Source organism: Perognathus longimembris, chromosome 28 (assembly GCF_023159225.1).
Source record: "Perognathus longimembris pacificus isolate PPM17 chromosome 28, ASM2315922v1, whole genome shotgun sequence".
Lineage (NCBI taxonomy): Eukaryota > Metazoa > Chordata > Mammalia > Rodentia > Heteromyidae > Perognathus > Perognathus longimembris.
Window position 1 is genome coordinate 17124614 of NC_063188.1, and position 14415 is coordinate 17139028.

Consider the following 14415-nt stretch of genomic DNA (forward strand, 5'->3'; position numbering starts at 1 on the left):
CATGAGGCCCTGGGTTCGGTTCCCCAGCACCACATATACAGAAAATGGCCAGAAGTGGCGCTGTGGCAAGAAGAAGCCAGGGACAGTGCTCAGGCCCTGAGTCCAAGCCCCAGGACTGACCAAAAAAAAAAAAGAAAGAAAAAGAAATCAGTTATCCAAAATCCTATGTTCCTAAAGGTTGGAGACTTCAGAACCTTGGAGAAGATCTCACGAGAAGTCAAGTCGATTACAATTATTGGTGGGGGCTTCCTTGGGAGCGAACTGGCCTGTGCTCTTGGCAGAAAGGGTAAGTATTGAGAAGTGACCTTGATTTTCTTTCTCTAGTGTTTTTTATCACATGTGTCTTGGGGAACTGTCACAAATTCCAAAAATGTATTTGCAAGGGAGTGTAGAAAGAATTCAGTTAAGATTTACAGAGTAAAGCTAGACATTAGTGGGTCATACCTGTAATCTTAGCTACTAGGAAGTTGAGATCTGAGGACTGTAGTTTGAAGCCAGCCTGAGAAGGAAAGTCTATAAGACTCTTATTTTTAGTGAACCACTAAAAAGCCAGTAGTGGAGGTATGGCTGAAGTGGTAGAGTGCTAGCTTTGAGCAAAATAAAAAGTTCAAGGACAGTGCTTAGTCCCTGAGTTCAGGCCTCAGGACAGAAAAAAACGATTTACAGAAAGAGAAACTAATCACAGATGACATTAGTCCTGATGAAGATCCCTCAGTGACTGAAAAGCTATCTGAGAAAATGAACAGCAGTTCATTCTTTCTTTTCCTCTATCTTCTATGCCAGGACTCTTTTTTTTTGGCCAGTCCTGGGCCTTGGACTCAGGGCCTAAACACTGTCCCTGGCTTCTTCCCGCTCAAGGCTAGCACTCTGCCACTTGAGCCACAGCGCTGCTTCTGGCCGTTTTCTGTATGTGTGGTGCTGGGGAATCGAACCTAGGGCCTCGGGTATCCGAGGCAGGCACTCTTGCCACTAGGCTATACCCCCAGCCCTATGCCAGGACTCTTTAGAAATAAAATATTAGAGGTCAGGCATGTTGACAAATGCCTATAATCCCAACTGCTTGGGGAGCAGAGATGGGGAAGATTGTGATTTCAGGCTACCCTATGGAAAAATGGTAGGGAGACACCCATCTCAACAAATAATCCAAGAATGGTGGTTCATGTCTTGAAAAATAATTACAACAAAACAGGCCCAGGGACATAATTCAAGCAGTAGAGTGCCTGCCTAGCAATATGAGGCTCTAAGTTCAAACCAGGGTACTGCCAGAAAGAAAAAAATATTTAGAAAAGTGATTATTAAGATAATAATGAGGGCTGGGAATGTGGCTTAGTAGTAGAGTGCGCAACTAGCATACATGAAGGCTCTGGGTTTGATTCCTCAGTACCATATAAACAGAAAGGGCCAGAAGTGGTGCTGTGGCACAAGTGGTAAAGTGCTACCCTTGAGCAAAAGAAGCTCAGGGCCAGCCCCTAGGCTCTGAGTTCATCAAGCCCCAGGACTGGCAAAAAAAAAAAAAAAAAAGATACTGATAAGCCAATGCCAGTGACTCACGCCTGTAATTCTAGCTTACTCAGGAGGCTGAAATCTGAGGATAGAGACTCTTAACCTCCAGTAAGTTCCTCAGAAAAAATTGGAAGTAGCCCTGTGGCTCAAGATAGAACACTAGCTTTGAGCACAAAGAGGCTCAGGGACAGTGCCCAGGCCCTGAGTTCAAGCCCCAGAAGAGGTACTAAAAGAAAAAAAAGCCAGATTTCCTTTAGGCCAGTAGTGGATCCCAGCTTAACAGGTCTGTAATTTTCATGGTAAATATGATTTTTAATGTTATAGTGTGTGTGCATGTGTACACATGTGCATATATATATATGCATGCCAATACTAGGACTTGAATTCAAGGTCTTTCCCTCTCACTTGGCTTTTTCTCTCATTGTGGGCACTCCACCACTTAAACCACAGCTCCACTTCTGGCCTTTTTGCTGATAAATTGGGGATAGGAGTCTTATGGACTTTTCTGCCCAGGCTGGCTTCAAACCTGACTCCTCAGATCTCATGAACTACTGGCATGCATATGGTTCTTTTGAAAAGAAATTATTAGTATAATGGTGATGTATAGACGGGTTACAGGTAAAGAATACATTTATTTTTGGACAGTGTCACCCCTCCCTGGCTCTCTTCTATCACCACCCACAAGTTGTGTAGTTCCTTTTCAACATAGTGTCTAGTGAGTACTACTGTATTTGTTAACCCTCTTTTGTCCCTCCATCTCTGTCCAATATGGTTCTTTTTTTGCTGGTCATAGGGCTTGAACTCAGGGCATAGGCACTGTCCCTGAACCACTTTGTGCTCAAGGCTAGCACTCTACCACTTGAGCCACAGTACCACTTCTGGCTTTTTCTGAGTAGTTTATTGCAGATAACAATCTCAGGGACCTTCCTGCCTGGGCTGGCTTAGAAGTATGATCCTCAGGTCTCAGCCTCCTTGAGTAGCTAGGATTACAGGTATGAGCTACTGGTGCCTCACTATAAAGTATGGGGTTTTTTGCCAGTCCTGGGGCTTGGACTCTCCTTGGTGCTGAGAAATGGAACCCAGGACTTCATGAATGCTAGGCAAGCACTCTACTGCTAAGCCACAATTCCAGCCCCCAGTATGGTTCTTAATGTGATTTTTGAGCCATGTAAACACAGGGCATTTTCTCAAAACGGTGTTTCCTAAAAGAGGTTGTAGAGTACTTATCCAAGCCTCTGCTGGCTGTGTGGGTGGAAGCACAGTGAAATTACTGTTGCTAGCTTAATCTAGAGACGGCAGTTCTGGTACCTGTTGCTTTGCCTTATGAATGAACTTGAGAACCAGAGCTCTCATGTCTCATTACCCCACAGGCAGGAGCTGTGGCCTGGTGGCAGCTCTGCCCTATGTCTAGAAGGACTGCCTTCTCCCTACTGAGACTGGCTTCCTGCCCTACTGAGACTGGCCTTCTGCTGAAACTACTGCCTTTCTTCTCCCCAGCTCAAGCCTTGGGAACAGAAGTGATTCAGCTCTTCCCAGAGAAGGGAAACATGGGAAAGATCCTCCCTGAATATCTAAGCAACTGGACCATGGAAAAAGTTCGAAAAGGTGGAGAGACTACTTCTATATGCGACTCTGTTTCCTTTGAGTGTGGCTGAGGGTAAACCCTATGGGTTTTTCACCTGGCATGTGAAGTGTTTCATGACTTTCCAGTCACCCAGGTTCACAGGCATTTTAGAAGTACTAAAAATGGCTGTGGGTAATAACAGGGGTGAATCTGATCAAAGTATATTATATGCATGTACAGAAATATAAAAAGAAACCTTTGGTACAAGTAATCTGTGCCAACAAAAATAAACCATGGGTATAAGTCCTTGCGACTCTGTAGGGCTGAGTGCATACTGAGAATGGCTGGTTGTGCTATATAGATGAAACCTCTCTTCAGCCTCCTTACTTTTTAGGAAAGTATCAGAGTTCTGGACTAAGCCCCAGGTCTCATTTGCCTTTACAGAGGGGGTGAAGGTGATACCCAATGCAATTGTGCAATCAGTTGGAGTCAGTGGTGGCAAGTTACTCATCAAGCTGAAAGATGGCAGGAAGGTAAGAAGAAGACAGCCTGCTAGAAGATTGGCTGACCCTCCCTTCTTTCCTCATTCTCATTCCTTGTGTTGACACCAGTGGATTTCATTTTCTTGGCAGCCACCATTCACCTATCATAATTTTCTGAATTAACTGTCTCCACACTGAAACAGGGGGTGATGAAAACCAGAGCAGTCACCTGGGGAACTGCTTTCCCTTAACCTTTTTCTATCTGTGCCACAGAATCTTGAATCCTTGCTAGGGTGGCAAATTTCTATTCAGATGACATGGACTATTTGTGAGGTTGACAGAGGCTTATGAAGTCGAACTGAAAATGTATTTACTAGACATAAGTTGCCCCATGATGTGTGTGTGTGTGTGTGTGCATGCGTGCATGCGTGTGCGTGCGTGCGTGCCAGTACTGGAGTTTGAACACAGGCCCTGAGTGCTGTCTCTTAGCCATTTTGCCCAAGGCTCTGACCCTTGAGCCACAGCTCCACTTCTGGCTTTTTGCTGATAAATTAGAGATAAGAGTCATGGACTTTTCTGCGCAAGCTCTGATTTCAAACCATGATTTTCAGATCACAGGCTCCTGAGTATCTAGGATTATAGACATGAGCCACAGGCACCTGATTTTTTAGAGTTCCAATTATTTGTTTGTTTATTTATTTTTGTGGTCCTGGGTATGTAACTTGAAGCTTTGCATATGCAGGCAAATGCTAAACCACTGAGCTACATATCCAGCCCTTTGATAGAAGAAGTCTGGGTTAACAGGGTTCACTAGAAAATTAACTTTTTTTTTTTTTTTTGGCCAGTCCTGGGCCTTGGACTCAGGGCCTGAGCACTGTCCCTGGCTTCTTTTTGCTCAAGGCTAGTACTCTGCCACTTGAGCCACAGCTCCACTTCTGGCCATTTTCTGTATATGTGGTGCTGGGGAATTGAACCCAGGGCCTCATGTATACGAGGCAAGCTCTCTTGCCACTAGGCCATATCCCCAGCCCCGAAAATTAACTTCTTTTTAAAACGGATTTTTTTTTTTACATTTTAAACATGTTTGTTTTAGTTATCCTTAAGTAGCTATATAAAGGGGTTTCAATTCAACATGTCCATTTTTGAGAATAATGCATCTTGATCAATATCACCCATTTCCATTTTTCTCCCCCATCTAACCTAACCCCACCTATCACCCCAAGATACTTTGTTCCCTTTTCACATATGTAAATTGAATATTATGATTTATTTGCTCGCTCTTCCTCTCTCCATAAATCTACCCTCCTTCCCCTTTGTCCTCTCCCCCCTCACAATACGTATTTCAGTTGCTCGGTATTCATTTTGTTAAACTGTTAGTTATTCAAGGGAAACTGATTCTTAATGCCATGATATGCAGTTATTATCTCAATAGGCATGAGTAGAAACTGGTAATTGACTTAAGTTTCTTTTATGCTTCAGGTAGAAACTGACCACATAGTGGCAGCTGTGGGCCTGGAGCCCAATGTTGAGTTGGCCAAGACTGGTGGACTGGAAATAGACTCAGATTTTGGTGGCTTCCGGGTAAATGCAGAGCTACAAGCACGCTCTAACATCTGGGTGGTAAGTGTGCTACAACACGACCAGGCACTATTGCCTGTGGGCAGGTCGAGCAAGTAGGATGCTAAGGCTCATTGACAGCTTACACAAATAGGGTCAAAGTGTTTAGAGACTGAGGAGAAAGAATAGAAATTTGCAAACTGCTTCAATTAGGAAAATAAGTATCGCTTCATCTGCAGGTTAGTAAACGATGAGAAGAGTAGTGTATATCCCTGTAGGACATGAACTCTTCCACCTCTGCATGTTGACAACAGCCATGGCATAACCCCTGGTGGACAGATGCACAGTTTTCAAGGAACAACAGATTATGGTTCTTGTCACTAAAATGCAAGTCCAAGGACTGGAGGATGAAATCATTTTGTAACATGTTCCCTGCAAAGGAATATCACTGTGTGTTCATTGTCCTTGTGTGCTATTTTTAGCTGTTTTGGAAAACCTGTTATGACACAAACAAGACTATAGTATATAGGAGCCATGAAGTAATTTCCTCATTGTCAGATCATTACGAGGGTATTGTGTTTGAGCATGGACTGTGTAACTAAGGACATAGCAGCCTTGAAAGGATATTTTTCTCCTCAAAGAGTGCTTTTTTTTTCATCTAAGATATAATGAGCCAGATGCTAGTGGCTCACGCCTGTAATCCTAGCTACTCAGGAGGTTGAGATCTGAGAATTGTGGTTTGAACCCTGCCCAGGGAAAATCTGTAACATTCTTATTTTGAATTAAACAGCAAAAAGCCAGAAGTGGAGCTGTGGCTCAAGTGGTAGAGTGCCAGCCATGAGCAATAAGCTAAGGGACAGACCCTAAGTTCAAGCCCCAATACAAGCACACGCGTGCGCACGCACACACACACACACACACACACACACACACACACACACACACACACACACAGATCAAATGTCCTGAATTTTAAACCTGATATAATAGTAATAGGCATTCAGCACAGAAGAAACAGCCATGAAGGAGAAAAAAGCTAATCACCTGCAGCAACCTTGAATGTTTTCGTGTATTTCCTTCCCTTTGTTTCCTTGTGCAAGTTTTTTCTTTGTTATACATGGTTGAGGTGAGCATACTATATATAAACATTTGTATTCTGTTCTTTTTCACTTAGCATCATAAATGTCAGCATTTTTCATGTTGCTTCAGACTCTAAGCAATTTAATAGCTATATAATATTCTGTTAAGTGAATTTCATAGTTCACTTTGCCATTGTTCATTATGAGTAAGGGTTACAGAGCTCAGATACCACACTGCTTACCCTTACCTGGGGTTCTCTCAGTCTGCTGAACCACTTACCTTAATCATCACATTATTTGTTTACATTGCTTTGTAGTTATGAATGGTGCTGTATCTTTCTGTACTAATCCTATACTGTTCATAGGCAGCAGGGCTAGTGTCCATTTCATCTCAGCAACCCAGATAACATAAAGCTTTGTTTTTGTAGATCATGAGGCATGAACTTGGCCTGGTGCTGTCCCTGAGCATTTCGGCTCAAGGCTAGCTAGCACTCTACAACTTGAGCCACAGTACCACTTCCGTTTTCTGGTGGGAATAAGAGTCTCATGGCCTTCCCTGCCTGAGCTGGCTTTGAACCGCAGTCCTCAGATCTCAGCCTCTTGAGTAGCTATGATTACAGGTCTGAGCCATCGGCACAGGCAGCATAATGCATTTATATATGGTAAATACTTTTTAAACACTTGTTGAGTGAATACTAAATAATGACAAAAAACCCTTAGTGGGGCTGGGAATATGGCCTAGTGGCAAGAGTGCTTGCCTCGTATACATGAAGCCCTGGGTTCGATTCCTCAGCACCACATATATATAGAAAAGGCCAGAAGTGGCGCTGTGGCTCAAGTGGCAGAGTGCTAGCCTTGAGCAAAAAGAAGCCAGGGACAGTGCTCAGGCCCTGAGTCCAAGGCCCAGGACTGGCCAAGGAAAAAAAAACCCTTTAGCTTAGACAAGATTTCTACAATGCAAGGCAGTCCAGACACAGAAGAGAATATTCTGAGCCAAGAGTGGTATACATGCCTGTAATTTCAACAAATCATAGTTATCAAATAGTCTGTCTGGTAAGGGCAGAATGAGCAGAAACATGTGTACATAAACTAAAGTGAAGGAAATTTCAATTACTTTTGGGGAAGTAGAGGTTCCTGGTCACTGGGGACTCACCCCAGTAATCCTAGCTACTCAGGAGGCTGAGATCTCAGGTTTGTAGTTAAAAACCAACCCGGGCAGGAGAGTCCATGAGACACTTCTCTCCAGTTAATCACAAAAAAGGCCCTAAGTGGAGCTGTGGCTCAAGTAGTAGAGAAACTCAAGCTGAAAAACCTTAGGGATAGCTCCCAGACTCTTAGTTCAAGCCCGAGACTGGTTAAAAAAAATAGTGGAATGGTAGCAGCTAAAAAAAATGGTAGCAGTTAAAAAAATAGTGCTACCCTGGAGGCTGAGGTCTGAAAGACGATCAGGGTTCAAGTATGGAAGTCTATGAGACATATCTCCAATTAGCCCCCTAAAAAGCCAGAATTGGTGCTGTGGCCCAAGTCCTAGATCACTAGCCCTGAGCAAACTAGCTCAGGGACAGCACCCAGACTAACACACACAGACACACACACACACACACACGCACACGCACACGCACACGCACACGCACATGCATGCACTCACCTAGGAATCATAACTTTGGGGTAATTTAGGTATCATTCTAGTGTACTGATGAAAAAGAGTATTTATCTAATTGTAAGGGTCTTTTGAGCCTCAAATGTTTATATTCTGTCTTTAGCCTGATTTTTGTTAAATCATATATTCATGTTGTTTGTTTCCAAAGGCAGGGGATGCTGCTTGTTTCTATGATATAAAGTTGGGTAGGAGGCGAGTGGAACACCATGACCATGCTGTTGTGAGTGGAAGACTGGCTGGAGAAAACATGACTGGAGCTGCTAAGCCATACTGGCATCAGTCAATGTTCTGGTAATCTGTACCTTGGGGGTTCAGTTATGGTTGGAGCTCAGTATTAATAAGATCATAACACAGAGTAATGGTTTGGTTTCTTTGTGGGCCAATTAGCTTCCTACTGATTGGGAAAAATCCATTCCATGTAATGGCCACTACCCCCAAGTGGCCATCGGGTTAAAATGTCCTGAGTTAGATGAAGTGAATAGATAGAGAGGGCATCAACAATTCTTACAAAATAACTCCGAATTTGAGCTTATAGTAGGTGGTATAAAGTGCCCTATTACGAATATCAACTGTATTTTAATTTATTTTTCTGATTACCCCTCATTAACCCAACATACTGAAAAAAATATATAGCCTGCTCATAAGTAACACTTTAGATCAGCAATTCAAAGTTAGGCCTATAAAGCAGTTCTTTGGAAAAGGGAAGGTTAGTGATGAGATGTGATACACACCTGTAATCCCAGCACTCAGGAAGTAGAGACAGGATAGTCAGAAGTTCTAGGCCAGCCTGCATTATAGTAGCAACACCTTGCCTCAATAGCAAAAAAAAGAAAAGTGCTGGGCTCTGGTGGCTCACACCTATAATCTAGCTACTCAGAAGGTTGAGACCTGACTATTTAGGTTGGAAGCTTCAGGCAAACAAACCCAAGAGAGTATTATCTCCATCTAACCCACAAAAAGCCAGAACTGGAGGCATGGTTCAAGTACTAAAGTGCCTGCTGTGAGTGAGAAAGCCGAGAGTTTAAGTCCCAATGGTTGCACAAAAAATAACTGTACACATAAATTGTCATGTTGCATTTAAGCCATTGTGTTCAACTATTTAAAGATAATATAAATAAATAATAAGGAAATATGTGATATGATAGAAATTTCCAAATAACTGAAGGGGCCTCTTTATAGTATACTAGACTTGAAAACTAAAGGCTGGTTAGTGCTAGTGGCACACACCTATAATTTTAGCTACTTTTAGGTGGCTGAGGTATGAGAATCACAGTTCAAAGATAGCCCAGGCCAGAAAGTCTGAGATTTTTATGTCCAATTAACTACCAAAAAGTAGTCAGAAGTGGAGCAGTAGCTCAAGTTGTAAAGCACTAGCCTTCAGTGTAAAAGCTAAGTGACAGCACCCAGGCTCCAAGTTCAAGCTCCAATACCAACACACACACACAGAAAAAACGGAAGGCTAAAGATTAATGGAATCTGAAAAGATCTCATAGTCCACAAAAGGGAACCCTCAAAAGGGAAATTTTAAGGTAAGTTCAAAGATAAGTTACAGTGAGTGATGATTGTGGAGAACCCATCCCACCCCAAATGTAGTGTGGAATAAAAACATGAAAAAAATTCAGGAATATTAGATCATTATGTGGTTGTGTGATATGAGTAGTGGGTTTAAGGAAAAATAAAGATAATTCTGCTTTCTCATAGTTGTCTCCAAATTTCCTACTGGTAGCAAATCAGTTTGACATTTCTGTAGTTGTTATGCATCCATAGTCCTCAGTTGACTTACAACTGCAGTGTCCCAGGATGCTGGTGGCTCAGGCCTCTAATCCTAGCTACTCAGGAGGCTGAGATCTAATGACTCTTATTTCCAATTAACTTCCCAATAAAGTCAGAAGTGGAGCTGTGTGGCTCAAGTGGTAGAGCACTAGCCTTGAGCACAAAAAGCTTGGAGACAGCAGGACTCAGGGCCCTGAGTTTAAACCCTGGACTAACACACACAAAAAATGCAGTGTCTTGAAGATAAATATTGCCATGTTAGTTCCATACAGTTCCTTGACAGAGCCCCCTCTTCTTGTCCCTTCCCTAGGAGTGATTTGGGTCCTGATGTTGGCTATGAAGCTATTGGTCTTGTGGACAGTAGTTTGCCCACCGTTGGTGTTTTTGCAAAAGCATCTGCACAAGATAACCCCAAAGCTGCCACGGAGCAGTCAGGTAAGGAAACCCAAGCACTTCTCTTGAAAGAGTGTTGAAAAGAGTGGTCTGTAATGTATTCTTTGGAACAAGGAGATTCTGGTGGTGAAGGCCTCTGTATTGAACTTTCACAAAAAGAAATCAAACCCAGAGTTCTCTCCAGTCGTCTAAGATCCGGCAAAATGAAGTATACTAATCAAAGCACAGACTTAAATACTGTGGGTATCTGTCCTAGACAGTGGCCAGCAGCCAACTCAGTTATTCTGTTGGTTTGTCTCTACAGACTGGGGAAATATAGGTGATGAAACAAACCTGAACTTTTTATGGGTTTTCTTTTCTTTTTCTTTCCTGCTTCATGCTAATCTCAAGGACTGAGTATCAGAACCTTAGACCCTCCTATGTTTCATGGGCCCTGAGTAGTGACACACTGGGTTGGGAAGTTACTGAGCTACCTCTGATTCCATTGTCACATCTAGATGCCAGGCTTGCTTCAGATGGGAGGGAATGAACTTCTCTCCCACATACACCCCTTTCATTAAGTCCTTAGCTTTATTCAAGTTATTTAACCTCTGTGCTTTTTACTAGTGGTATTTCAAGGGCAAGTTGCTATTTTAAAAGGAGAGAGCAAGACATTATATGGCTTTGTAGGCTCTTTTCCTAAGTAATTTATTTTGTGCTGGTACTGGGGCTTGAACTCAGGGCCAAGGCACTCTCCCATAGCTTTTTCACCCAAGACTGGCATTCTGTCACTTGAACCACACCCCACCTCTGGTTTTTGCTGCTTAATTGAAGATAAGAGTCTCAGGGAGGGTTGGAGGCATGGCTCAGGTGGTAGAGTGCCAGCAGTGAATGAAAGCAAACATCAGATACACAGTTTGAGTCCCAGTCTTGGACCAAAAAAAAGTCTCATGGATTTTTTTGCTCAGGTAGCTTTGAACCATGATCCTCAGGTTGCACCTTCCTGAGTAGCTAGGATTATAGGCATGAGCCACTGGTACCTGGATCTAAACAGTTTCTTTATTGGTGGTACTAGGGTTGAACCCAGGGTCTCACACTTGCTAGGCAAACACTCTATCACTGAGCTACATCCCCAGCCCATACTCGTTAATTCTAATGTGTCTCAGTAAGTGGATCTAGGACAGAGGCCCAGGGGCTTGTGAATTGCATGCCACTATTCTGTCTACTTGACAGTATTCTTCTGGTTCTCAGAAGACAAGGTTTCCCCTTTCATGCCGCCAAATACTTCCCCATCTAGAAAGAAATGCCTCTACTATGGTGTTCCATACAGAAGTGCCTTGTGTTTTGGCTAAGGTGGCCACATAGCAGCCTTGTGCAATAGAACTTACATCTGTGATGGAAATATTTTACCTGTTCTCTCTAGAACAAAAGCCACTAGCCCCATGTGGCTATTAAGCACTTGAAATATGGTAAGGGCTGGGGCTATAGCTCAGTGGTAGGGTACTTTCCTAGTGTCTGTAAGACTCTAGATTTGATTCCCAGCCCCAGATAAAGTAGGATAAAATAAAAAGAAAGGGGAGCAAATGCAAACACCCACACACACACTCACACACACACACAAATTTAGCTGGGCTGAGATCTGAGGATCATTGTTTGAACCAGCCCAGGCAGGAAAGTCTGTGAGACCTTTTTTTCCAGTCCTGGGGCTTGAACCCAGGGCCTGGACACTGTCCCTGAGCTGCTTTTGCTCAAGGCTAGCAGTTTGCCACTTGAGTCACAGCACCACTTCCGGCTTTTTCTGTTTATGTGGTATTGAGAAATCATACCTAGGGCTTCATACATGCTAGACAAGAACTCTACCACTGAGCCACATTCCCAGTCCTGCATGGTAATTTTTAAGAGGAGAAAACAATGTTTTACTTAATTTGAAATAGGTGTACATTGTACTGGACCCTACAACTGTAGACTCTTTTCCAGAGGACAGAGCAAGCCTTGTGTAGTTTGAAGAGATCTAGATATCAAGAAATAAGTCATAACTTAGATTTTAAATGAGGCAGCTAGAGAGGGTAGCTTGGGGTCAGACTGAGGAGTGCCTGCGAAGTTAGCAAGAAGAGCTTCCCTTAACTTTGTCAGTGCAGAGGGCTGGGCAAGGCCATTGTGCACTGATGGACACAGAAAGACAAAACATAAAGAACTGCTTTAAGCAAGTCTTAAAAGACACCTACCTTCTAGGATTTCCTAAGCGCCTGATGACTGATGCTTGGATGTTGTGTGTTTGTTTGGGGGGTTGCCCACAGGTACTGGTATCCGCTCTGAGAGTGAGACAGAATCCGAAGCCTCTGAAATCACTATTCCTGCCAGCATCCCTACAGTCCTGCAGGCACCTGCCCAAGGGGAGGACTACGGCAAAGGGGTTATCTTCTACCTCAGGGACAATGTGGTAGTTGGGATTGTGCTATGGAACATCTTTAACCGAATGCCAATTGCAAGGAAGGTAGGTGACTGTCAGAGCCCTTAGAGGAAGATGGAAAGTGCGGGTGGGAAAATACTCGTGGACTTAATCAGGTGCCTGAGCTGCATTGTCCACCCAGGTCACGTTGTACCTAAGCAGAACAAAGGCATACCCTTGGCTCCGGAGCACTTCTTTTTCATGACATGTGGAGGGGTGGCCTAACACTTGGCAAGCCATTCATTTGGGGTTAGTAGAAAGCTGCTCCCACTACTCCCAGTATTTGCCGAGGACTAACCTGGGCAGCACCATTGTGTGGACCAGGCCTGGATGCACATGGACAGAGGTAGTGACCCATTGTTACTTTCTTCCTTAGATCATTAAGGACGGTGAGCAGCACGAAGATCTCAATGAAGTAGCCAAACTCTTCAACATTCATGAAGATTGAAGCCCTACAGTGGGACAAACAGCACTTCTTTCCTCCCTGACTGCAGATTGGATGGACACAGGAGCATTTTTTCTATTCAACGAACTTTTCTCTTTGTTGTATGAGTGCGAATGATTGAGTCTTTATGCATTTTTTTCAGCCACGTAGGCAAATTCCTAATGTTCACATCACAAAATAAAAGCCGATTCTTCTAAATTGTGTTCTCTTTTAAAGTAGGCAAGTGGGTAAAAGAAGAAAGCTGTGTATAGCAAGCAGACAGCAAGAAAACTGCAGCACTATAAGAGCAGGATTTTTTTTTTAGCTGTAAATGTCCTGCTCCATACTCTGAACTGCATTCTACTCTCTGAACTTTTGCCCTTTCACACCTTTGTCCTAACACCTGACCTCTCCTCTGGGGAAGTTTGCTACCTCTGTGAACATTTTCCAAGCCTGGTGTGCATGGCTCAAATAGCAGGGCGCTGACCTAGCAAACATGAGGTCCTGAGTTCAAGCCCCAGTGCTAAAAAAAAAGGCCAGAAGACTTCCCTGGCTTTCCAAGCCCAATCCATTTTATGCATTTCCTGCTAGCCTGTGGGTTCCTGAAAACGCAGACCATGGCATTAAGGTCTTGCTCATGGTTATATCTCCAGGCTCATAGTAGGAGGTTCATAAATAAAACATTATTGAATGAGTAAACAAACATGCAGTATAAACTCAGCTCTACTTGAAATACTTTCTGCCCCCAAACTGAATTGTTTCTTTAGGGAGTGGTAGCAGAGGGTATGTACTGCAGATAGAATGAAGGGTTTAGAATTCTGGTGTGGTAATCTCAGCACTTGGGAGGCTGAAACAGGAGGATTGCAAGTTTGAGGCTAGCTTAGTCAAAACAAAAAGGGAGGGCTGGGAATATGGCCTAGTGGCAAGAGTGCTTGCCTCCTACACATGAAGCTCTCGGTTCGATTCCCCAGCAGCACATATATGGAAAACGGCCAGAAGGGGCACTGTGGCTCAGGTGGCAGAGTGCTAGCCTTGAGCTGGAAGAAGCCAGAGACGATGCTCAGGCCCTGAGTTCAAGCCCCAGGACTGGCAAAAAAAAAAAAGGGAAAGAGAAAGGGGGAAGGAGAAAAGAGTTTTTCTGCAAAGAGAAAATCATTATTGGCCTGAATTTTGTGTGTGCTAGTCCTGGGACTTGAACTTATTAGGCCCTGGGAACTGCCTCCAAGCTTTTGTACTCAAAGTGAACATCTACCACATCTGGCTTTTTAATGTCTGATTGGAGATGAGAGTCTTATAGGCTTTCCTGCCCAGGCTGTCTTTGACATGAGCATCCTATGAGATAGGAATTACTATGCAGCTATAATTGCTGCACGGTAAGGATAAGATACTGTTAGTCCTTGAATTGTGTCAAAAATCATTTTTAAAGGATCCATTGTAAACCAGACACCAGTGTCTCACACCTGTAATGCTAGCTACTCAGGAGGCTGAGCTCTGAGGATCAGAGTTCAAAGAGCCTGGGCAGGAAAGTCCATGAGACGCTTATCTCCAGCTA

The 14415-nt window shown here is 43.5% G+C and overlaps 1 protein-coding gene across 1 annotated transcript in view; it reads left to right on the plus strand.

The window, feature by feature from the left end:
* Positions 1-13082, plus strand: part of Aifm1 (apoptosis inducing factor mitochondria associated 1) — a 38928-nt gene extending 25846 nt beyond the window's left edge. Inside the window, exons 9-16 of the mRNA XM_048335996.1 lie at positions 178-286; positions 3001-3108; positions 3512-3600; positions 5029-5169; positions 7994-8136; positions 9929-10053; positions 12288-12484; positions 12816-13082. Of these exons, the coding sequence (XP_048191953.1) occupies positions 178-286; positions 3001-3108; positions 3512-3600; positions 5029-5169; positions 7994-8136; positions 9929-10053; positions 12288-12484; positions 12816-12887 (984 nt within the window). The 3' untranslated portion in view covers positions 12888-13082. The remainder of the gene's footprint in view (positions 1-177; positions 287-3000; positions 3109-3511; positions 3601-5028; positions 5170-7993; positions 8137-9928; positions 10054-12287; positions 12485-12815) is intronic.
* Positions 13083-14415: the final 1333 nt, after the last annotated feature.